Source organism: Cnephaeus nilssonii (assembly GCF_951640355.1).
Source record: "Cnephaeus nilssonii genome assembly, chromosome: 10".
Taxonomy (NCBI): domain Eukaryota; kingdom Metazoa; phylum Chordata; class Mammalia; order Chiroptera; family Vespertilionidae; genus Cnephaeus; species Cnephaeus nilssonii.
In genome coordinates this window covers 44,755,876-44,779,778 of record NC_137081.1, presented here as the reverse complement: position 1 = coordinate 44,779,778, position 23,903 = coordinate 44,755,876, and the positions used below count along the sequence as shown (strand labels likewise).

At 45.7% G+C, this 23,903-nt stretch overlaps 1 protein-coding gene across 11 annotated transcripts in view; it reads left to right on the top strand.

Moving 5' to 3' along the window:
- Positions 1 to 23,903, top strand: part of RAPGEF4 (Rap guanine nucleotide exchange factor 4) — a 269,856-nt gene that overhangs the window by 222,572 nt on the left and 23,381 nt on the right. For all 11 annotated transcript variants that reach the window (XM_079782132.1, XM_079782138.1, XM_079782137.1 and 8 more), the window contains 8 exons: positions 8,135 to 8,285; positions 11,679 to 11,767; positions 12,522 to 12,552; positions 12,769 to 12,847; positions 14,300 to 14,446; positions 16,160 to 16,257; positions 21,119 to 21,244; positions 21,663 to 21,841. In XM_079782132.1, coding sequence (XP_079638258.1) covers positions 8,135 to 8,285; positions 11,679 to 11,767; positions 12,522 to 12,552; positions 12,769 to 12,847; positions 14,300 to 14,446; positions 16,160 to 16,257; positions 21,119 to 21,244; positions 21,663 to 21,841 — 900 coding nt within the window. The remainder of the gene's footprint in view (positions 1 to 8,134; positions 8,286 to 11,678; positions 11,768 to 12,521; positions 12,553 to 12,768; positions 12,848 to 14,299; positions 14,447 to 16,159; positions 16,258 to 21,118; positions 21,245 to 21,662; positions 21,842 to 23,903) is intronic.

The following is a 23,903-nucleotide window of genomic DNA, read 5'->3' as shown; positions in this document are numbered from 1 at the left end:
CTTTCTTTGCCACTAAGTACTTTTCCGCATCATTTTTCTAAATATAGATAGATTTGTCATCTTTAAAACTAAAACATTCTCATTGTAAAAAAATTCAATTTACAGAAAAAAGAGAAGAGAGATAAATTCATCTGGTATCTCACCACTGTTTTGTGAAATACCTTCAAGAAATTTTATATAAGTTCATATATGTGAGATCATGTTATATGTGGGGGTTTTTTGTAATATTTTTCTCTCTCTTACTGGTATGTTGTGGATATCTTTTCAAATATATACATATATATATATATATATATATATATATATATATATATATATATATATATATGTAAAACTACATCATTTTTTTTTCAGGTAATTTCAGAAGCATTTATTGAGCACTTACAATGTGTCATATAGTGCTGGGCAACATAAGGTGACAAAAATGCACGAGAAAAACACATTATCATTTTTAATGACTCAATATTATATGGCAGATATGTCGTAATTTACTTTCTTAGCCTCTTCCTATTGGATATTTAAATTATCTTCACATTTTTCCTGTAACAAATATAAGGGGATGAATCTATGTCCTTCTAGCTAAATCTTTGCCCATATAGATGATAATATTCTTGCTTTAAATTTCTAAAAGTAGGCACAGAATATGTAATATATTAACATGTTTGGTGTTCAGTACCAAATTGCTCTCTGATTGTCTTAATTTCTGTGTTTCATGACTACACTCTGCTATATTTTTGTTTATACAAATATAGTCAGTCTTTCAATTCAGTATATGGTCACAACTAAGTTAATATTATTTTGAATTTAATAACAATATCCTTGATTCAGAGCATTTTCATACATTTACTTTATAATTCTAACACCTAGCCCCCACTTTGAGGCAAACAAAGGACTGCTATGATATTTATTTCATTTTACATGTAGGAGAAATCAAGGACATGGAAGCCAAATAATCACCTATGATTCCTCACATACTGGCAGAAACTCCAGGTGGCACTAATGAGATTCTAGTTGGAGTGGACATTGTAGTTGACACCCTGACGTCAATGTGATCTTCGTTGGTCATTCTAGCTACTTACAGTAGGTGGCTAGCCTTGACCATGATTGGTTCTCAAATTGCAGGCCCAAGGTACACTGGTACAATGAGACTCAAAGAGAGGCTTTCTGGGTAAAAAGCTTTTTCAACATTTAAGAGAGAGAACAGGAAGTCTGTAGCCCCAATGCCAGCAACAGTCATTCTACAGATGTTAGGGTAATGATCCTTATGAAGAAACTGAAATAAGTAGAGTCAGGAAAGAAAATGGAGTCTATGATGACAGAAACTAATAATGTCCTGCTAATAAATTCTCTGTTATGTCAACAAATGCAGGTCTCTGTTGTTTAGGACTGATTGTTCTTAAGAATCTTAAATGACAAATGGCTCATATTTAAATTTATAAAAATTTAAATACAGCAATGATTTCGGTTGGTCAAATATTTTCTCTTACTATCCTAATTTCTTTTGACTTAATAGTCAACACAAATTCTATACTTTTTGCATGGAAAAATTGTTAGGTTCTTGAATTAAAAGGGAAAAAATAAATATATAGAATCCAGATTTGTCACTAAGTTTTAGCTGAAACTTTTTATATGTATTACATCCTTTATACAGGAACAAAATAAACACAACAGATTTCCTACTGAAAAAGCAGGGTCTCCATCATTTATTTCTCTGTGACATTGGCCTGGAGATGTTCTCTTTAGTAGTTGTCTTGGGTTCTCTAAAAAAAAACACAAAAACATTTTTTAAAATTTGCTTTTCTTATTGATACCAAAACAGTATCAGGTTCTTATTATCTAGATGAAGCCAGGTTTTTAGAAATATATTTTAGATTCCTAAGGAAGATGGTTATCTTAAATTTTGCTGGAGCCAAGTTTTACCATTGTAGCCTCCATTCGGCTCTGAAAAGTGTTTGGTCTGTGTGTCACTATCGGAGCAATTTACTTCTGCAGACATGTAAGTGAAGAGTTTATTTCCACTAAGGAAGGAAGACTTGGTTTAATAATGATATGAACATGATGTGCTCTTTGAAATAAAAAAGATTGTATTATCAGATATTCTGCCAACTGTTCTACATATGTTTTCTCAGCCTCATATCAACACTGTGAGAAGTATACTCTCTACAATAAGAAGTGAGACTGAGCAGTGAAGTAATTGGCCCCACGTTACATAGCTGGTAGGTGTTAGAACAAGATTTGAACCCAGTAGGAAAAAAACATATTCTGAGCAAGGAGATGGGAGGGATCTAAAGAAAATGACGGCACAGAAATTGCTTCCGTGAGCTCAACGTTCGTAGGAACACACAAACCCAGGACAGCTATGTTGGTAGGAACAGCATCACAGAGTTAAAATTCCGAAGCCAACCATTTAAAGGATCTTAAATGATTTCCAGAAGTGGATCTATAGTGATCATGATAGCTAACTCTTACTGAGCACTTAATATGTCTCAGATACTGTTCTACATGGCTTACCAATATTGTCCCATCTCATCCTTAACAACAGTCCTCTGAAGTTTACAGATGAAGGGACTGAGGCTCTAAATGGTTCGTAACTGACCGAGCGTCTCACAGTTTATAAGTGGGGGAGCCCGGATAGGAACCCAAGTGGTCTAATTCCAGAGCATGCAATTCCCCAGGACAGGTTGCATCAAAGAGGGAACAGGCTCCATGCTCAGGGTGTTTGGGTTCTCCACAGAGGCAGGCAGGGTAGGAAGGAGGGCCCATAGTATAGTGGGGAAAGCAAGAGCTCTGAAATCAGAAGGCCTGCATCTTACAAGCTGTATTACTCCGCAGTCATCCCTAACCTTTCTGAGCCCTGTCTGTATAACAGGGGTAGTTATACCTGTCTTCCCACCTCCCCAGGCTGTTGTGACCAAATGAGGCCATGTGTGTGGAAGCACATTATAAACCATAAAGCCCCTTATACAGGAAATGTAAATATATTGGCCCACATAAAGAAATTATTATACCATCATGAGAGGTATGTGGCATAAGGTAAAAATAATATATATATATGTACAAAAGCTTTGTTTAGTCAGTGGGCATATGACCCCCAAAGTTTGTTTTCAGCGGCAAGCAGAGATCTTGTATGCAAAGCAGGGCTTTAGAAAACAACAATATTGAAGAGTACCAGTTTGAATGTTGATAAGTGTTTTATAAATAGCTGCATAATTAGCATATACTTACTGCAAAAAGTATACATATTTTATTCCCTGTTGTAGGCTGTAATGAATCTGCTGCCTCTACATCGTAGGAGGTTTTCACTTACTTTCCCCCATGATCATTTTAATACATGGAACCATTAATAGCTGAATTAAGAATAAGTAAATGAGCAGCAAAAAAAAAAAAAAATACAGAAAAATTACAGGTGCCTGTGGTGAGTAAGATAATAACTAGGTAAAAATATATGAAATAATTACAGTGTTTGAACGGCAAAGCCAGCATGAGGAAAATGACTCAATGGAATATTAAGCCTGCTGTTGGCAGGGTAGGAAGCCCGTAGCCTACACTGTGGCCTTCTCCTTTCCCGACTCTCAGTCCTAGTACCTCATTGAAAGCAGGTCCAATCCGTCCGCAGCTGCATCTACATGTTGCTGAAAGAGCTGGTCCGATTCAATGAAGATTGAGTCACTCAGAGTTTGTGCTCCTATAATAAATACTTGATCACTAAATGATTCTGTTTAAATAATGTACCAGACATTTTGGTGTTTGTGTTTAGTCAACCTGGTGACACTGAGCATGATCTTGCTTAGAATGTGTCTATGATTTTGCTGATGTCACAACGCGATGGAACTTGAGATAATTTAGATAAAGGGTTTTAGAGAGCTGTGGTAAGATAAAAAGAGTCTTCTATTTTTTAGAAAATTGCATTATATATTGCACTCCAAAGAGCGTGATTGAATTGTTTAAGGTAAGCAGTCAATCAACAAACACTTGAGGCTTTTTATGTTTTCATGTGCCCAGACCTTGACTAGAAAATGTGGAGATGCACAGTGAGTTTACTCCATGTTTCTTGCTGTTAAAGATTTGGATTTAATGCTGCCAGATGGTAAGGAGTCTTAATGCCATAACAAGAGAAACCTCAAGTTAGGATTTGAATGGCCAGTAGATTTAAGAATGTTTGGTTAGTAGTGGTGAGTTGCTGCTTTCCTAAATCAACAGATATTGGACAAGAGAACTGGTTAAAACTATAGCCAAGAGGATATAATTCAGTTAAAATTTCTGTGTTCCCCTGACATCAGATTGTCAAGGCTGCAACATTTAACTCTTGACTTCTTGCATGTACTTTGTTGTCTTTGAGAATTTGGGGGGATCAATTTCTATGTCTCAGATGGATTTCCCTGTTATCTAACCTAATTCTGCTGTATAATATATGTTAGCATAAAAAATATGAATGTCCAATAAAACACAACAGCATAAACATATAAACAGTACTAGGGAGGGAGATAAGAGGACTGAGTTCTAGTCCCAAGAATTCCATTGATAAATTTGGAAAAATCACCTCATTCTACCTCAGTTTCCTTACCTCTAAAATGGTGGTTTTCAAGGAGATACAATCAAAGGGCTTTTGCTGCTCACAAATTCTATAATTCTGTCAATCATCTCAGTATTAGTGATGAGTTGGCCACTTTGACTATAATGGCCTTTTAAGAATTGTGTCTAAAATAACAATTCAGTGACTAATTCTAGATTCTCTTTTAGACTTTTACCAAGCACTTCATGAGATGCCAAAACTGTGTTATCTTTCTGTGTCTCTTTTCCCTTTGAATTCAAGCAGCCATAGTACTTCTTACCTGAACCCAATTTTCATATCAGAAATCATGGTCTTATTCAAGACAAGTATTTCCAGATCATTTGATAAAATCATTGGAATAGTATATATTTTATTTTCTCTACTAATCTACTCTTAACATAGACATTAACCAATTACATATTTCAGATAGTGTTCTTCAGATGTTAAAAAATATCTTGTGTGTGTGGAATGCATTGATAACCCTTTCTAAACTGTTATACATCCTGAAAAATAGTTAGATTTTTATTCCAAATAGGACTTACTGCAGCAAATGAACAATGCATTATTCTAGTTTTAGCCTGATGTGTTTAAATTCATGAACATACTACATTTGAAATATTACTCTTCTTAGGTTGCATTTTGATATCATATTGATACAAGGGACCTGGTGAGATGTTCTTTATTTTTTTTGGCTGCTACCTAAAGGGTATATAGTTGTGTGTTTTTTCCTTTCTCCACCTTTTTTTGTGGGTGTTTAATAAAATCTAAAAATCACATAAATCTTCTAAAAGCCTGAGAAGATCGTTGTGTGAATAGAAGCCCCAGCAACTCGCCTATGTCATTTCAGGTGTAATCAATTACATATAAAGTCTCCTCTGTGTCCCTTAAGAACCTGACTCAGCAGCCTGCTCAGGACTGGAATGGTATGTTGCCTAGGGAGGGCACATGTGTGAACTCAGCTATAAAAGTAGTATTACCCCACCTCTATTTTAGTAAATCAACATCTGTAAGGGGAAAGGCAAGGCTTTGTGAAACAAAGCAATGCTTCTCTTTGTTTTTTTCCAAAGGCAAAAATGCTTAATGTTTATGAGACATTAGAGAAAGCCTCTTCCCCCAGATTCAGTGAGTTCCGGCTCCTAGGAGGCTGGGAGTTACTCCTGACAAGCAGTGTGCACTCAACTCTGGTTTAGGTTCCCATCACGCTGAGTCAGCTCCAGGAAAGTTGGGTTTTTGCCCCTCAGATAAAATTATTTAATAATTTCATGAACCCAAGCACTAATGTCACTATAGCCGCTCTTTGGGGCTATGGGGGCGATGATAATGGAAAGAGCCTTGTCTGGATTTGTAAAGCCTGCCATTTACTCACTGACCAAGGCTGAGCAGATCTCCCTGACCCTCAGTCTCCTCGTCTGTAAATATTTCCCCTGCAGTTTGTAGAGAGCGTTATAGGATCCTATGAGCACATTAAGCATATTTATTATAAACTGTCAAGCTCTTTACACATTTGAAGTGTTAGCATGCTAATCCCTCCAGTCAGAGAGTCTATCTTTCATTGTTGACAACAGACAAATTTCCCAAGAGGAGAGAGGACAAGGAAAACCTTTGTCTTGACCCTCAAAGACACGTTGATTTAGTCATCCTACAAGGACCCTAGAGGGCAGCCACAGGTGTGCTGCTCATACCTCTGTAGCCGACACACAAGCATTTGTGTTGGCTCCTGGAATCCAAATCCAGATAACCTGGAAAGTTAGACTTATAACCACTCGATATCAACTTGAAATTTCAAACCATTTCAGCCCCATGCAAGTAAGAAAGACTCCTTTACTCACTGACTCTCGGTTGAACCAGTACGTATTTTTATAATCTGTCAGGAATCATTAATTTGTAACCGCCATGTACCTGACTATGCTGCTAGTTACCATAAAAAATAGTCATAAAATGTCGTGCCTAGCATTGCCATTTTTTTTTGGGGGGGCGAGTTATGTGTGTAGACAATCAAGACACCAAAGGGTTAATCAGAAAAGAAATAATTTTCACATAAAGTGATCTTTCTTCCCTTTTTTTATTGTAAGTTCAGAGAGAATTGTAGCAATACAGGTTAAGCAATTTTCTTTTTTATGACTCCCGTGCTCAATTTATGAAAGCCATTTTGCAACCCATTTACATGCAGTCCACCTTGGCTTTAAGGTTCTGTCATTTACCTTGATCATGATTATTTATAGTCTTTAGAAAAGGCCTTTCACTGGTGTAGTTCTCAAGCGCAGCACAGCCAGGGGGCAGTTTTCTGCAGGGCCTTTGAAGTCCTGGTGGGAACCGTAGGCGCAGCCAGTCTTGTAGGCAGGTCTGAGGCGTGGGGCTAGGCAGCTGAGGCGCGGGGCGGTTGTGTGATGTGGAAGAAAACTAGCTGGGATTAGGAGTCCTGGGTTCAAAACCCACTCCTCATCCTCGCTATGTAATCCTGGCCATTTACGCTCCTTTACTGTCCGTGCGCTCACTTGCAGAAAGGGAACGATCCTTTCCTCACCAGACTATGAAGTAGAGCTTGACTGTGGTACTCTATGTGCCAGTCACAGGGTAAGTTATAATGAGGGAAATCGTTCTGCGAACCAGTTATCTGTAATAGTCACTGAAAAAGGAACAGTATGTCTAATCTGAAATCTTTCCTGGTCACATACTATAGTCTCCTTGCTGTAGTCCACATAAGGATGAACGCCGAGAGCAGGGACCTTTACCTGACACATGTAGTGGGCACTCAATCAAGCATTTGTTGTATTAATAAACAAATAAAATCTCTAGATAGAAGTCCCTGTGCTAGGTATCGTTTAGAATACAAGACCATAGTGTATCATCTGAAGTCTCAGAGAGCTTATAGTTTATTTAAGTTGGCTAGCCATAAATGCACAAAAAGCCAATATGAGTTAGTTGTGGTTTCAGACAAGAGAAGAAGGAATGGTATAAAAACTGAGACCCTCACCAGATCAATACAGCAGGAATCTTTCCTCATCCTCATATGGGTGAGCTTATCTTCCTCCAGCCTCACTACCCCCCCCCCCCAAACTCCCTCCCCACGCACTCTTTGTATCAGTCGTGGTTCTGGAGTTACTAGATGAGCACTTGGAAGGGTTTCACTGAAATGCATATAATGAAGGAGATGAAGGAGATGCGTGCAGAGTTGTGGGAACCAACAAGAGATGGCAAGGCACCTAGAGACAAGCGGCAGTGAGAAGCATCCCCACCCCGAGAAATGAAGGGCCAGGTGGAGGGCAGGCAGGGAATGTGGTACAGCCCGATGAAAGCCGGAGCTCGGCACAAGAATCCTGTCCACACGCAAGTCCGGGTGGAGCCTGGCGGGTCTAATTTCTTGGGAAACTATCGGGTCAAGGTCAGCAGTCCTCGGTAAGGGTTGTATTCATTTGGTCCAGGACTTTTGTGTGGGTGGGGATTTTGTGAGGGCCTGAGGGAAGAAATGAATCAGTGCAGAAGGCTGGCCCTCTGATGTTGGGATCTGTCACTCCCTGCCTTTGCAAGTAGCACAGTCAAAGGAGTGTGAAATGGCTAATGTCTTCCTTGACTCCTTGGAACTTACCACGCCCAGCCTTCGCAAGGTACGGAGCAGGAGAAAATGGATTATGCCCTCAACAACAAGAGGCGAGTCGTCCGCCTGGTTTTGCAGTGGGCCGCCGTGTACGGGGACCTCCTACAAGAGGATGACGTGGCTATGGCTTTCCTGGAGGTACGTGGCGGGGTGGAGTGGAGGGTCTCTTCCCAGAATACACCTCTGTCCTACAATACACAGGACTACCCATAGGCAGGGCAGCTTCCCTGGAGGGACTATAATCACAAATTCTAGACTTTGTTAACATGTTCCTTTATCAGAAAGGTACTTACTACAAGAAAAGTAAAGAAAACAATCATCCGTTATCCCATCACTCTAATTCAATAACTGGTAGCATTTTTAAAATACGTTTTTTATTGTTTTTGGAGAGAGAGGAGAGGGAGAGTGATGGAAACGTCAATGAGAGAAATATTGATGGGCTGCCTCCTGCACACCCCCTAGTGGTAATCGCGCCCACAACCCGGGCATGTGCCCTGACCAGGAATGGAACCAATGACCTCCTGGTACATGGATGATACTCAAGCAACTGAGCCACACCAGCCAGGGCAATAATTGGTAGCATCCTCTCTAATAAAATGGTAATATGCAAATTAACCATCACTTTGCTACATAAGCCACGCCCATCAGCCAAGTCACGCCCACCAGCCAATCAGGGCGAGTATGCAAATTAACCCCAATCCAAGATGGCTACAGCCACAGAGAGCAAGGTTTCCCAGGTAACAGAGCAAGCCAAGCTTTCCATAGCCGTTGCAGGCCTAAGCCTCCACTCAAGCTACAAAGTTTCAATTATAGAAGGTAAACAAATTCAAACAAATGGCGGCAGAATGGAGCTTGAGAGAGCAGGCCAGGGTTGCCGGTGGCAACAGGGGAAGCAAAGCTTTCCACACACCCTGGCCGGGCTCACCTGCTTAAGGCAACAAAGTTTCAATTGTAGAAGGTGAATTAACTGCCACAGAAATGGCTGCCGCCCCAGGCTACAAAGTTTCAATTGTAGAAGGAAAATAAATTCCAGATACCAGGGCCTCCCCTTGGGTTGCCAGGGGGTGTGGCCAGCCTGAAAACCACCACAGGCCCCTTGCTCAGGCCGCCCCACACCTCAAGGGAACCCCCACCCTTATCTGTGACACCCTTCAGGGCAAACCAGCTGGCCCCCACCCGTGCACCAGGCCTCTATTCTATCTAATAAAAGAGTAATATACAGATTGATCATCACTGCAACACACAATATAGCTGCCCCCATGTGGTCAAAGACCCTGCCCCCATGTGGACACAAGATGGCCACCACAAGATGGCCAGCAGGAGAGGGCAGTTGGGAGGCACCCGGCCTGCAAGGGAGGGCAGTTGAGAGGGACCAGGCTTGCAAGGGAGGGCAGTTGGAGGTGATCAACCCTGCAGGAGAGGGCAGTTAGGGGTGACCAGGCTGGCAGAGGAGGGAAGTTGGGGGCAAACAGGCTGGCAGGGGAGCAGTTAAGCATCAACCAGGCTGTCAGGGGAGTGGTTAGGGGCTGATCAGGCTGGCAGGCAGAAGCGGTTAGGGGCAATCAGAAAGGCAGGCAGGCAAGCAGTTGGGAGCCAGCAGTCCTGGATTGTGAGAGGGATGTCCGACTGCCCGTTTAGGCCCGATCCTAGTGGGATCGGGCCTAAACGGGCAGTCGGACATCCCTCCAGGAGTCCTAGATTGGAGAGGGTACAGGCTGGGCTGAGGGACAACCCCCCGCCGTGCACGAATTTCGTGCACCGGGCTTCTAGTTTTAATATAATTTTAATAGTCTCTTTTTCTTTGTATATTTTGCATGGTTGAAAGCACAGAGTGCCCATCATTTTGCAGGCTGCTTTTTTCACTTAACTTCATGTACGGATTTTCTCATATCAGTGCAGTCTTTCTAATGACCTTTGAGTAGCTCTGCCACAGATATATTTATTTGTTCCCATATTGCTGAATATTTACATCATTTCCATTTTCACCTTCCTAGAATAATAGTGTAGTGAACATTTTTGTGCATGTAGGTCTGTTCTTGGTTACATTCCTAGACACAGGATTACTAGATCAAATGGAAGATTTTCGAGTGGAGGGAAGCAGATAATTTTATTGAGGAACTAGAGGCCCGGTGCACAAAATTCGTGCACTGGGGCGGTGGGGCTCAGCCCAGCCTGTGCGGAGCCCTGGGGGAATGTCCAACTGCTGTGGAGGCAGGAGAGTCTCCCACCACCACCGCTACGCTCGCTAGCCGTGAGCCCAGCTCAGGGCTTCTGGCTGAGCGGTGCTCCCCCTATGGGAGCGCACTGACCACCAGGGGGCAGCCCCTGCATTGAGCATCTGCCCCCTGGTGGTCAGTGCACGTCATAGCAACCGGTCGGTCCCCCGTTCGGTAGATTTGCATATTAGCCTTTTATTATATAGATTACTGGGACCCTGAGGTGGCTTGAAAGAGACATGATTTATCTTGTAAACACTGCTTTGAAGCTGAACTTCCCTTTTCTTTCCCAGGGCTCCTGGCCCACATTCAGCATTGACTCTGCCTGGCATTTACTCCTCGATGACTCACTCTGTCCTCAAAGCCTAGATAAGGGCCTCGCTTCTGTGCAGGCAAAACACAATGTGGCTTCTATTTCGAACTTTATCAGTCTGTCTGTTCAAGAATGCGTTATCCAAAAGAAACATACCCCTTATCTTCCTTTTGATCATATCGTTTGTCAGGCCGAGACAGGTGAGGCAGGAGGAGGGGTGGACCTCAGGGTACTTTAAAGCTGGGAAATGGAGTGTTTTGGAAATGTAAAGGAATAATAGCAGCGTGGCATCAGGACTTGACTTGTGGCCTCTACCCATGGAGTGAAGGCCCACGTGGCGGTTAAGCTGGCCCAGCCCCTGCTCCCATCTTGGGCTGTGGAGGCAGGACACAGCTGCTTCCTCCGCCGCTGCTCTGGGGTCAGGACCGCTCCTAGCACCTCAGCAAAGAGACCTGAGGTGGTGGCACAGACTCAACGTAAAGTTAGCACAGTGCTGAGGGCCCTGACTGCAACTTTACCACCGACAATTAACTACAACTAGTGGTGAATATTAAATAAACCAACAAATACTAAAATAATATCAAGATCAATATTAAAATTCCCCTGGAAAAAATATCGAGGAGAAAGACTGTAGAATTACTCATTTCAAAGCATTGCATTACATTGCCTTTCAGATAAACAATCCATTTGCAATTAATCCTTTGCGGTAAAATACACCCAACATACAATTTGCCGTTGTAACCCTCTTTAAGTGTACAATTCAGTGGCATTAATGACATGCCCAGTGTTCCACAACTGCCACCTCATTTCCAAATTCTTTCCTCCCTTGCAGTTTTGACTTCCGGCTTATTTTAACACTCTCCTTTTGGTCTCGGGTCCATGAAACCCTGGTCTGGAGAGGCTAGCGAAGCAGGTGACACAGGGACACGTCTTTGTTGCTCTTGACAGGACTGCGTGCCTTATCGATGCTTGTTAAAAGCCTGTGACCTTTGCCAATTACAGGAGTTTTATGTGTCTGTGTCAGATGATGCCCGGATGATCGCCGCCCTCAAGGAGCAGCTGCCCGAGCTGGAGAGGATTGTCAAGCAGATGTAAGGAAGGGCTTGGCTTTGGGGTGTGCTTCCATCACGGAAGTGCCTGCTCACAGTCGGCACATCTGCCACAGAGTCCTTTGCCTCCGCCCCCCCCCCCCCGCCCGCTCCCCGCAAGGTGAAGGCTGGTTTTTCAACAGCCATGCAGAGCCCTGATTTGAGCAGACTGGGCCTCGGGTGTGGGTGCTGCGATGAGGCCAGAGGGACCAAGGCACTGAGATGCTGCTCAGCTGCCTCCTAGGCTGCGAAGCTGCCACGAGGAAGCCCGGGAAGGAGAGGATGCTTCTTTGGGGCGTCTAACTTGTAAACTTGGGTCCCTGTGGTTCAGAGCAGTGAATGCAGTCATAAAATGCTCAGTGGCATTGAAAGGAAGTTTGAGGAGGGACATTCACTTTCTACTGCCACAACTGTCGCTGTTTGTGTCCTCTCAGTGAAAACATAGGCTTTCCCATGGCGTTCCTGAGCCACGGATTAAACACTGCAGGGAGCGTGTGCTGCTAGGTAGACTTTGAGACCTAGACACCAGGGCTTTTCACATCCGTTCTGCTGGGGATCTGCCTGCAGCAAGCGCTCATCTCTCTGCTGGGTCCTGCATGCTTTGGTCTCTTCATTTTAAGATGAGGAGGCTCAGATCGCCTCCTGAAGGGATGCTGTGGTTTCATTTTCTAACGTAAGATTAAAACCATATACAAGTGAAGCAATTTCAAATAAGAGTACCAACGGTATTAAATAATGTGCTCTCTGTTTCTCGTAGTTCAGAAGATGCAAAGAACCCACAAAAGAAGGTAAGTGGCGATGGATTCGGATTCTCTAATTGTCTGTGCCCTGTGAAATGACAGTTCTCCAGACATATTCTATTGCAACGCATAGAAGTGATGTTTTCATCAATACCAGATATGTTTTCTTCATTTCTGACTGCTTCTCAGGTGTGTTTGCTTTGAGTTGCAAATGTGCACCAGCCGCTCTCCCTTTAAGGCAGTTACTGTTATTAATTTTTGCAGCACAAAGTTCTTTTGCAACATTTCAACACAAGCGATGAGAGAGCCCAGAAGCGCCAGCCTATCCGTGGCTCTGACGAAGGTGAGATTCTCTCCCAGCTCAGGGTTGTTTAGATTATTTGAATGAAACCTTCCCCTGGGAATCATCACCGTGAACCCACAGAATAGCTTTTCTTGGGGTGCCTCTTTGCACTTCAAATGGTTTACTTGGGGCGCCCTTTTGCATTCCGATTATTTATGTTCTTGAACCCTGTGCCCGGAGCTGAGGTGCTCATCCACACTTCCTGACGCTGCCTCTCTCCCTACCACCTGTCCTGGGAGGGAAGAAAGGTCATCTCAGGCACCAGGTGTCAAGGTTGCCCACCTCTGGCAGGAAAGTAGGTGGCACTTTGCCAACGCCTAGCAGAGGTGGGGGGCCAGGGTCATTTGCAGAGCAGGGCTCCTGCCCCAGGGGAGGCCCTGGCCCCGAGCCCAGCCTCGTGCGTGAGCAGCCACCAGGGAGGTGCAGAGGATGGCCATTATTATTTGGTTGTTTAAGATTTTTCCAAAAAACAAAACAAAATGAAACTAATAACAATGACCAAATTTTTTTATTTTAACTCACAAATGAACCTTGGAATTTAGGAGTGCTTCTCAACCCATGCATGACAGTAGCTAGAATTGCTTTCAGGATTTGTGTGTTCAGAGGTGAGCCTGTGGGTGCCACACACATATCTGCTGACCTAAAGGCCACCCAAGCTATGACCTAAAGGCCACCCAAGCTATGACCTAAAGGCCACCCAAGCTATGTGGCCCGGCCCCAAAGTACACAAACCGGTGACCAAGAGAGCAGCACGGCAGCCGGTGTTGACTCCTCAGGCAGAAGCGCTCCTGTTTGCTGAGGTGTCACTGTTGTCCCCGCCTTCCCCCCGCCCCCAGCCACACCAGGCAGCAGTAACCTGGTCATCAGCCTATAACACAGCACTCCCCGTATTGTGAGAAAAGAAAGGCTCCCAGACAGGGGCAGACCCAGAAAATTGACTGAACCATGCTTCTCATTTTCCCCCATGATCTGTGTGTAGGTTTTCACAAGTAATCTGTAGTTGTTGTTTTGTTTTTTAAATATTTTTTTTATTGATTTCAGAGAGGAAGGGAGAGAGAGAAAGAGATAGAAACATCAACGATGAGAGAGAATCATTGATTGGCTGCCTCCTGCACACCCCCTACTGGGGATTGAGCCTGCAACCCAGGCATGTGCCCTGACCAGGAATTGAACCATGACCTCCTAGTTCATAGGTTGATGCTCAACCCCTGAGCCACACCTACTGGGCTGTTATTGTTTTTTAATTGGAGATCATGCACCTATTCTTAGACCAATGCTAAGGGTAAATTTTAGGAGGGGACAGGCATAGGTGTAGATGAGCCCAAATAAATATAATAGTAAGAAGGCAAGATGATGCAAATTTTGGAGGCTGTCTAAGCATTTTGCATAGCTTATGGTTTTCTTAAGAACTCCTAAGACTGATTGACCACATTGCTGCTGCCTTCCCAACAGTTCTGTTTAAGGTCTATTGCATGGACCACACCTACACAACCATTCGGGTGCCGGTGGCCGCCTCGGTGCGGGAAGTCATCAGCGCAGTTGCGGACAAGCTGGGCTCCGGGGAAGGCCTGATCATCGTCAAGATGAGCTCCGGAGGAGGTAACAGTCTCACTTAGTACTTGGAGCTTCTGCGAAATGGGATATCCCATCCAAACAGAAACCCCAGGAGTGAGCGTGGCCCTTCCAAGTTGATTTAAAGGGACAAGTTGGTGCTGTGTGTCCTGCCGTGAATAACGGAGGTCACATGGTTAGAAGTGAGCTGGGTAAGTGCCCACTCTACAGCAGAAAGAGGGAAGTGATCGAGCTGAGGCAGCTGGAACTGAGGGCTCTGCTGTGGATGTCAGCCTGGAGTTCTTTCCATACAAACCCTACAGAAAAGATGCTCAAGGCCTTGGAGCTCTGAGAACCATGGACCCTCAGAGAGCGTCCAGCATGACACGCTAAAGTCTGAAGTTGGAGCTGGCCACAGGCTAGTTCTTCTCAGCTGATGATGGTCCCCCTCCTCGTGAGGTAGCCCTGGAATCTAGGTCATCAAACCACAGGAGGAATATTTTCCCCATGGGATTACTTGATTATTCTCTGCTTTCCTGAAATGTCATTCATCATATATTTGCTGGCCACTCAGTGTGTCTGTGACAGGAGAGGAGGGTTGGACACAGCCTATGCCTCCAAGGGGCTCCCAAGCCGGTGAGGAGGTGAATTAAATAAACCGTTACAGTCCATGGCAGCAAGAGGCTAGGAGTGGTCAGCCTAGCATGTGTGGCCATGAGAGCCTGGAGGAAGGAGCAGTAAGCTTCCTTTATCCAGCAATGATGTGACAGCCATTTGGGGAATCTTTCAGGATCAGGGGAGCCATTTCTGCCACCTTTGAAGACAAATGATGCCACTGATGTAGAATTTGAAGTGCATGCTGGACTCTCCCAATGTTTCTCCTCCCACTTCTGTCCCAGTAGCCCAGGGCCCAGAAGGCCTGTCCTCACCCAGCCTCTGTGCATTCTTCCCACAGCTGTCAGTCCCTCACTTCCTCAGCTTCCCCCAGATGGCAGTGGCTCCCTGAGGACCCCTTCCTTTGCTCGATCCCCCTTTCTGAAATTGTACCTTTCCCCCTTGCACATGCTGCCTAGCCTCCTCCCTGCTGCAGTCCTCTCTCCACTTCTCACCCTCTGATAATACAAGTGTCTTGGCCACTGCCTCCTCACTATGATGTCAGCTCTTTCTGAACTAGGATTTTTTTCTGCATCATTCCCTTCTGTATCCTCATTGCCGAGAGTAGTGTCCAGCATGTAGTAAATGCTAAATAAACGAATGAACTAATTTTAAAATACAGAAGGCTTAATGCAGGTAATGCAGTTGTCCTCCGAATTTAGAAATAAGTGAAAAATAACAATAAACTTTGCATCTAAAGTTATATGGGGGTCTCAGAACCCTCTGCCTACGTTTTCCAAAAGTGATCTTTCCATCTTCAAAGCCTGGGTGTGATTCCCACCCGGAAAGATAACTTGTCATATAAATAGCAAGTGTGGCTTTGTATGTAATTACAGCTGCAGCACAGAACTGGGTGCGTTGACCCTCGGGTATTTGCAGACCTGTTTTTTTGTTGTTGTTGTTCTTTCTGATGGCATCCTGAGTGCCGAGTGCCTGTGTGCGCGCTGTGGCCTTTTTATTCAGCGGGCCCCTTCAGCGCTGTATTTTATGCAGTCACTTTGCGTGTCCCGGTAATTCACCGAGCTGGCAATTTGTTGGTGTGATTAGGGCAGTGCAGCAAATCTCAGATGCACTTAATAGGCAATCTCATGCTTTTTATGTTCACAGAAAAGGTGGTGCTCAAACCTAATGATGTTTCAGTATTTACGACGCTCACCATTAATGGACGCCTGTTTGCTTGCCCGCGAGAGCAATTCGATTCACTGGTAGGTGTGGGTGGCCCCTCCGAGCAGCGTCTGCAATCAGAAAAACTTGTCTGCAGCTTCACTCGGCAGCCATGCTGAACCTAGTTGCTAAAAAAATCTCGAATGCTACTTGGTTTTTTTCCTTTTCTGCGGTTTATTGGGTAAGCCTCAGGTGTTCATTTGAGATGCTCTGAGCTTTAGGTTTTCCTTTGTGGCATAAGCCAAGTAGCACCACTATTGGGGCGTAATTCAGCTTTCAGAACTCTGTAGTAATTAACCTCCTTGAAATATCCCCCAATTAATTATTAATATTAAAATATGAATAGTTAGAACAGGATAAAAATAATTTTAAAACAAGCTATTCTGATTCATCATACTTTGGCAAAGCCCTCTCCAGTCTATGAAAATGACTGTTCCCCCAAAGTGTCTGTGCTGTGTAGGAAACACCAGGGGCCAACAGTCTTCCCTACCTCTCTGAGACACTGGTTCCCAGCCACACAGAGCTCTCGGTGAATACGGGATTGATTGGGCCGTAAAATAATTGAGGAGCCTACTCTCTTTTATGCAGGCGGTAGGGTGCATTTCTATTTATCCTATAAAAACTAGGCATGGAGGCGAGTAGCTATTAAAGTGCCTTGTGTGTGTGCGTGGGGGGTTGGGGGGGTGGGGGGGATACCTCACAAAGCCTGGTACAATTCAGAGGATAGAGGACTTGTTTTTCCAACTTTGAACATTCAGGGGCTAGGGGTGAACTGCATTGCATTTGGGGGGAGCATTTAACTACATCACCGCATGAATACCTTCAAGTTTCCAACTAGATATTATAGGTAAATCAAGATTTCCCTCCTTGGACTTTTAGAGGTTGTTTTCCTCCTCGTAATTCTGGCGTTCTGGGTTGGGGAGAGCCACTTTGCACGCTCTAGCACAGCTCAGCGGATTTTGCAATATCTTGAATTCACCTGGAGAGGAACTTAGCCACGCAGCCTTAGTCCTCTTGCTGCTCCCTCCTGGGTCGTGGCCCACGAGCCCCCTTGCCTTTCCTCCACCACCAGCACTAAAGGATCTGAGTCTGCTCACTGTCCTCTTCATATGTCTTTTAATCATCTACATTATCTGCTTTCTAAAAAACGAATATTTCCCATGGAGGGAGTCGGCAGCAGTAATGTTGTAAATGAGTCATGCTGCCCTCGCCTGGAAATGAAAGCCGTCAGAAGCCCGCTCCGTGCCGCCGCGGGGGTGCTGCGGGATGAGTTGGCCGCATGATGCTCAGGCCGCTCCTGCCAGCTGGTTCCTGGCCACAGTGCGCAGGGCCGCGGTGTCCAGACGGATCTCGTGGACGGTCTCCAGCTCCCTGGGGGGCAGATACTCACTCGTCAGCCTCTGTTTATTTGCACATCATCCCACAGCCTTACAAGTTCTTAGTCCTTGCTCGGCTTCCATTTTAAGGCCTGAGCAATTGAAAGGAATTTACTTTGCAACAAGCACCCGGGACGTGAACTTGTTTAACTTTTTCTGCAAGTTATGCCGTCAGACTAACTTACCGGCCTCACAAAACCGAAGATGTGCAGCTCCTTCTCCGGCTTTCCAAAGATTTCTTTACGGACAGTCCTTCTGGGAACAGGGGTGCACCGGGCCCCTCTGCAGTCCAGAATGCCGGCCAAAGCCTGGGCGCCATTGGCCTACACTTAGGAAGTGTCTGTTTAGCGCTCGGTGCTGTGCTCGCTCCTGTGTGGCCCTAGACTGGCATCCCTATGACAGTTACTACGAGGCTAACACAAGCAGCCAAGAACAGAACAAATCCTGGTGCTAAATTGTGTTGTCTGGAATTAGTAGAGTGCCAGCGATTTATCCTAGTTGGTTACGGGCATGGATTCTGGAGCTGTAAATGCTCTTGACATTTTGTTGAAGCATCACTATTAGTACAGAGCCAATTATTGTAAGATCCCACCGTACTGTGGTTTGGTTCTACTTGGATCCATTCACTGGTTCCTTCGATGTTTATTTAGTGCCCGCTATGTCGCTCCAGGTATTGTGGGTGGTTGTGGCTCTGGGAACTCACCGGGTAGTGAGGGACACCGGCGTGGAATGAGAACTTAGTGCGGCCAGTGAGAACCCAGAGTGAGTCACGCGTTGTGTGGGAGCGCGAGGAGAGAGGGAAGCTGGGATGGCAGCTGACTTTCACCATCTCTTTGTCACTGACCATCAGCACGTCCTCTTTATGTCTGAGTTTCCTCATTTGGAAAGTGGGAGGGGAACAGTGCTAGCCTCTCCATCTCCACCACCCAGGCCTAACAAAGAAACCAGCTCTCAACAAAGAGCAGGGCCGGAGTCTGGGCGTGCTGTGCCTCCGGGCAGGCAGTTTCCAGGTCTGTGTGTGCAGCGCAGACCCTGCAGAGGCCCCGCTGGGCCTCCCCGGCAGGGAGTGTCCACAGGGATGTCCGCGTGGCAATGGCCCGAGGAGATGCTCCTCTGGGCCCAGGGTCAGCAAGTCCATCCCCCACTTAGACAGGGAGCCTGTGGCTGCTCACATCCGAGTTTCATGGAGGGAAGGGGTCAGGCTGTCCTTGGCCAAAATGGGAGGAGGCTCGCTCGGTGAGCCCTGCCCACTGAGAAAAGGCAGAGATTCAACAGGGCTTCCTGTTATTCTCGCAGAAGGGAAGCAGGAATGATAGACCCGTATCCGCAAGTAAAAGAACTTTGCCTATTTCTCTATGTTGGCATCTTCCCTGCAGTTGTTGGGTTCATGTGTCCCCTCTGTGGGAAGCCCTGAAGCCTCAAGGGCAAGAGACAGGGATGTGGGCCCACTGAGGAGAGTGGACCCGTGGTATAGAGCGGGAGGGCAGCTCCACAGAGGAGCAGAGGGGCTGTGGTCATAGTTGCAATTGTGAGCGGAAGGGAGAAAGTGCAGGGCCAGTCTGAGCCTGAGAGGCGTCCTCAGACCGAGCTTCTAAAGCTTCTCCAGATTTTCTACCTCACACCGACCTGCCGGAAGCCACCCGCCTTACCTACGTCCATAAGCTACTTGCCTGTCAGCTTCAGGCTGGCTCCCTAAGTTTCAGGACTTGGACATCATTGTTTGTCTTCCCTGCCCTCTGTCCCAGCATAGAGCAAATCAGGAACAACAGTATTCACCTCTTTCATGCAGGTGCACTGATCACCTGGTCCTGCACCTTTGCAGTGCTCCACACATCTAGGAAAGGGACTAATTGGGGGGGGGGGGGGAGGCGGATAAGGGGCCTCCCCTGTGCCAGGCACTGTGCTTATGAGCAACACTTCAGTTATTCCCACCCAGTCCTCTCAGCATGCCTAGGTCCTAGGCACTGTGATTTCAACTTGCCGGAGCTGGCAACCAACATTCGGGAGGTTAGGGAATCAATCCAAGTCTGTAGTTAGAGTGGGGTTTAGGTTTAGAATCTGTTACTCTGTGAAGCTGGCACTAACCTGGCCTATCACAAAACCCCAACGCCTCATCCTGTACTCAGAGGCTTTCTAAAAGCTGGCCCTGAGCTCTGTGTTCCTGCCAAGCAAGACTGATGGCAGCGTCCCCACCTCAGTGCCTCTCTGGCCATCTTTAAGCTATAGCACACCATCCCGGATGCTCAGGGGAATCCTCGCTGTTCTAACCCACCCAAAGTTTGCCTGCTTCGTCTTCCAAAGCCCGGCTCCTTTCTCCAAGAACCTCTTCAGCCCATACTTCATTCCAAATGCCCACTAACTCTCCAAAAGCCCGTTCACGCTCTCCCACCTGGTCATCTGTGTGTCTGGGAGTCAGGTGTGTGTTGATGCCTCTGTCTGCCCCGTATACGTGCAAATGAACGGCAGCAGTTGACCCTTGATGTGCAGGATGGTACTTGCTGGTCAGGGCACACTCCTCTCTTAGATGCCAACTTTCAAATGCAGGGACCGCCCACATCCTGAACATGTCATTTCTTTAGTGCCCAGAATGCAGTGGGCATTTATAGAGTGTAACGGTTAGGGGTGATGATAATAGTGATGATGGTACAACCTGTACAGTGTTAGTACTTCCAGTCTAAATACTGAATATCCATATGTGGCATACATGATACGAAGGAAATGCTTGTTCACTTCCTATGACTTTTATAACTTTGTACTTATATTATAGAGGGGTAGGTGTTAATATTTTATACATGTTTCCAATGTATATGAATCATTTGTTTTACTAAAGAAAGGACTGTAAATCACTTCTCATCAAGTAAAATGACATAAGTAAGTTGGTTGGAAAGTTCTGACTGAGGGACTTCCAGAGAGTAGCGGAGTTTGGTTTGCTGATACCTTGGCCCAAACCACCAGGCCCATGTGAGAATCGTCCTTTGTACAGCATCTCCCGGAGAGGGGATGAATCGCAGCACACAGAGCCCCGTCACCTGTAACCCCAGGCGACGAGCTGTAAGAGATGGAGCTGTGGCAACTCAACCACAGTCACCAGCCCCGGCCGGGTAGGTAGTAACCAGCCCTGTGGCTAGAGAGCGGTGCCCACTTGGAACAGCTTCACTGGGCAATAGGAGGGGAAAGCCTCCAGGAACCTCTCCCATCTTTACCAGAGAAAAGGCATTGTTTCCAGGGAGCTCCCAGGCACAGGCAGGAAGGAGCTTCCCCGTCACGCTGCACTGAATCTGACTGGTGACGTCCACACGTTCCAGCCAGTGAACTGATCGGAGTGTCCATGATGACTAGAGAGAGGGCCCCGGAGTGAGTGAGCGTTGGGAGTTGGGAGTGTAGGCATCCGTGCCCTCTGGGTAAAAGCAAAGTTCCAAGATGTTCCCGAAAGCCTTGCCCGAATCCTCTCCCCTCCTTAAAGCAGTCAGCAGTAAGTGCTCGGCTGTTTTGAGATGCTGATATATTTTTGTATGGTTATTCATAGACTCCCTTGCCAGAACAGGAAGGCCCAACTGTCGGAACAGTGGGAACTTTTGAACTGATGAGCTCGAAAGATTTAGCATACCAGATGACAATTTATGATTGGGAACTCTTCAACTGCGTGCATGAGGTAAGCCGCTTGATTGAGAGCGTTAGCAGGTACACAGCCATTCCCACGGACGCTGCTGGCATCGCTCAGCTGCAAATGCTAATGCTGGCTGCAATGTGGAAACCACATGATCGCTGTTTTAATACTCAGTTTATTAATAAAGCCTGCCATAAAGTCTTTGAGTGTTAAAGGAAAATCTGCATGATTTACAGTAAGCTCTGTGCCCCTGAGTGCATGGAGCCAGCAGCACCTAGTTGGTCGTTAATGTATTTCACAAGCCTCGTTGAAGCCCTTCGGGCCCAGAGGACAGGCGGAACCCTGGCCCCTGATGACGTCCACATTCGCTGACCAGCGTTGATTTGTTTTGACAAAGAGAGAAGCCTCGCTGGTGTTTTGATTGAAAAGCAAAGAAGTGACATTGTTTTCCTTTCTCTTCTAGCTGGAGCTAATCTATCACACATTTGGAAGGCATAATTTTAAAAAGACCACAGCAAACTTGGATTTGTTTCTGAGGAGATTTAATGAAATTCAGTTTTGGGTTGTCACCGAGATTTGCCTTTGTTCCCAGCCCAGCAAGCGTGTTCAGCTCTTAAAAAAATTTATTAAAATAGCAGCCCAGTAAGTATCATTAGCGTGGGAAGAGAAAAGTGTCGGAGCTGCGTCTTCATGTTGTTCTCTCGGTCTACACCTTAAAAAGAAAAGCAAGATACAGGGTCTCCTTGTGCACCAGGACCAACCACGGGGGCTTAAGAATAATCGCACTCTCGTAAAAGATGAATTCCATCCTGTTTTTGTCATAGTTGACAGCATTATATAAATTAACATCTCACAGCACTGATGCCGGGGCCGAAATCGTGACCCCTTTTTGCTCTGAACTAACTCAGACTTTGTGCCTCCTTCGGTGTCGGCCAAGTTCTGTTGTGGAAAGTTCTGTTTCAGGAGGCCCTTGAAGTCAGTGTCCAACATGGCGCATTCTCACCAGTAGAGGGCAGTAGGCACACGCACTTCCAACTCAGCCTGAATAAAATTGGTAAAATGCCTGTAACGGCGAGCTAACCTGGTACATGAAAATCATCTCCATAAACATCAGAAAAAGCAAGCATCTTATAAATATTCTATTTAAGAGCACTTCATGGGAAACAATTTATTTACTGCGGGGGCCAGTTAGATTTCTCCCTGACCTGAATTTAATCTTCTGCTATTTAGATAGGCCTGACAACCTCCTGTTTACGTCCATGTTTTTGGGATCACCACAATGCTAAAAATAAAACGCTAAATGTGGCCTGTGGCTGGGAGACGTCTTTCCTTTCTGAATGCAGGGAGCTGGGGGCGCAGGAAGGTGGGGTGCACAGTGATCCCAGCCAGGCGATTTTCTTGAGCCAAACAGTTTAGATCCCATACAGAGGCTGATTTCCGGGGCTAAACAAAGAAGTCAGTGCTGCTTGACATTATATACGTATCGGCTTGCCAAATGCTTCGATTTTTTTTTTTTTTGGCCAAAAATTTGAAAGTTCCCCAGGATATCCAAATCCCCTGGATTCAAATGCTGGTGTCTCTTAATTTGGAAAAGCTTCCCTTTTGAAGAAAGATTTGGTAAGAGGTTGCTTATGAATTTCTGGTTCAGAGTGTAGCCACTTTCCCTCGGAGCCTGAATAGCCTTGTCGCAAAGGACAAATGCCTTCACATGTTTGGAAGGAGATGATTATGGAAACTGTGACAATGTATGCCTTCCCGGTACAGGGAGCACATTCCTCCTTCCCTCAGCCTGGCAGCGCTAAGGGCGGCCAGGGGACGAGAGAGGCAGTCTGCACACAAACGCGGGAGACCGGGAAACCATGTGGGCCCAGCCCTGTGATTTTACAGAGCGACACAGCAGAGCCTCTCAGAGCGCAGGACTTCTTAAAAAATATTTTTGCCTTTCTTTTCTCTCCTCTTTCTGATTATGTAAATGAGTAGTGGATTTGACCTTCGGTTTTAATTGTTTTATCTTATTTAACCATTCTGAATCCCCGCTGTCCTACAGTGGCACTGTTCACACAGCCCCGAGGAGAAGGTTGCACACGTTCATAAACCAAGAGCGACAGGCTGAGGTCTAAGCCCCGTGGGCATAGATATGTTGTCTGGTATTCTTAGAGAACCTTCAGCATATCCTGTTGAAGCTCTTTGACCTGCCCAGAACTGTGGGGACTTGGGGGTCCAGATGTCATCCCCTTTTGCAGGTGAAGAGACTGAGGCATAGAGAAATGTCATGGCTTACTTAGGGGGGTAGTCACTTGCCGACAGTGACCAGAAAGGCAAGCCTGCGTCCTGCCTACTTTCTTTTAAGACCACATCGACAGGACAAAGGCAAGCGTGTGCACAGGATCGTGCTCACTGCCTCCAGCCCTGGCCTGCTCGCTTTTTCACTGATGGGATCAGACACACTGGAGCGTCTCCGAAATGTCTTCCCATTTCCACACAGACCATTGAAGAACCACTCGTTGCCATCTCTGCAAGAACAGGGGCAGCAAGTGCTACAAGTGAATTAGCCTTTTACAAAAATGTCATCCAAACAGGATTAGTTATGATACAGTCCACTTAGATAGCCACGTTGATTTGGGGGAAGGGTTTGCACTTACTGCAAAATGAGTTCTTCTTTCCCTTTGCAAGGAGCCGGTATGAAGTTGGGCTATTAATCCAA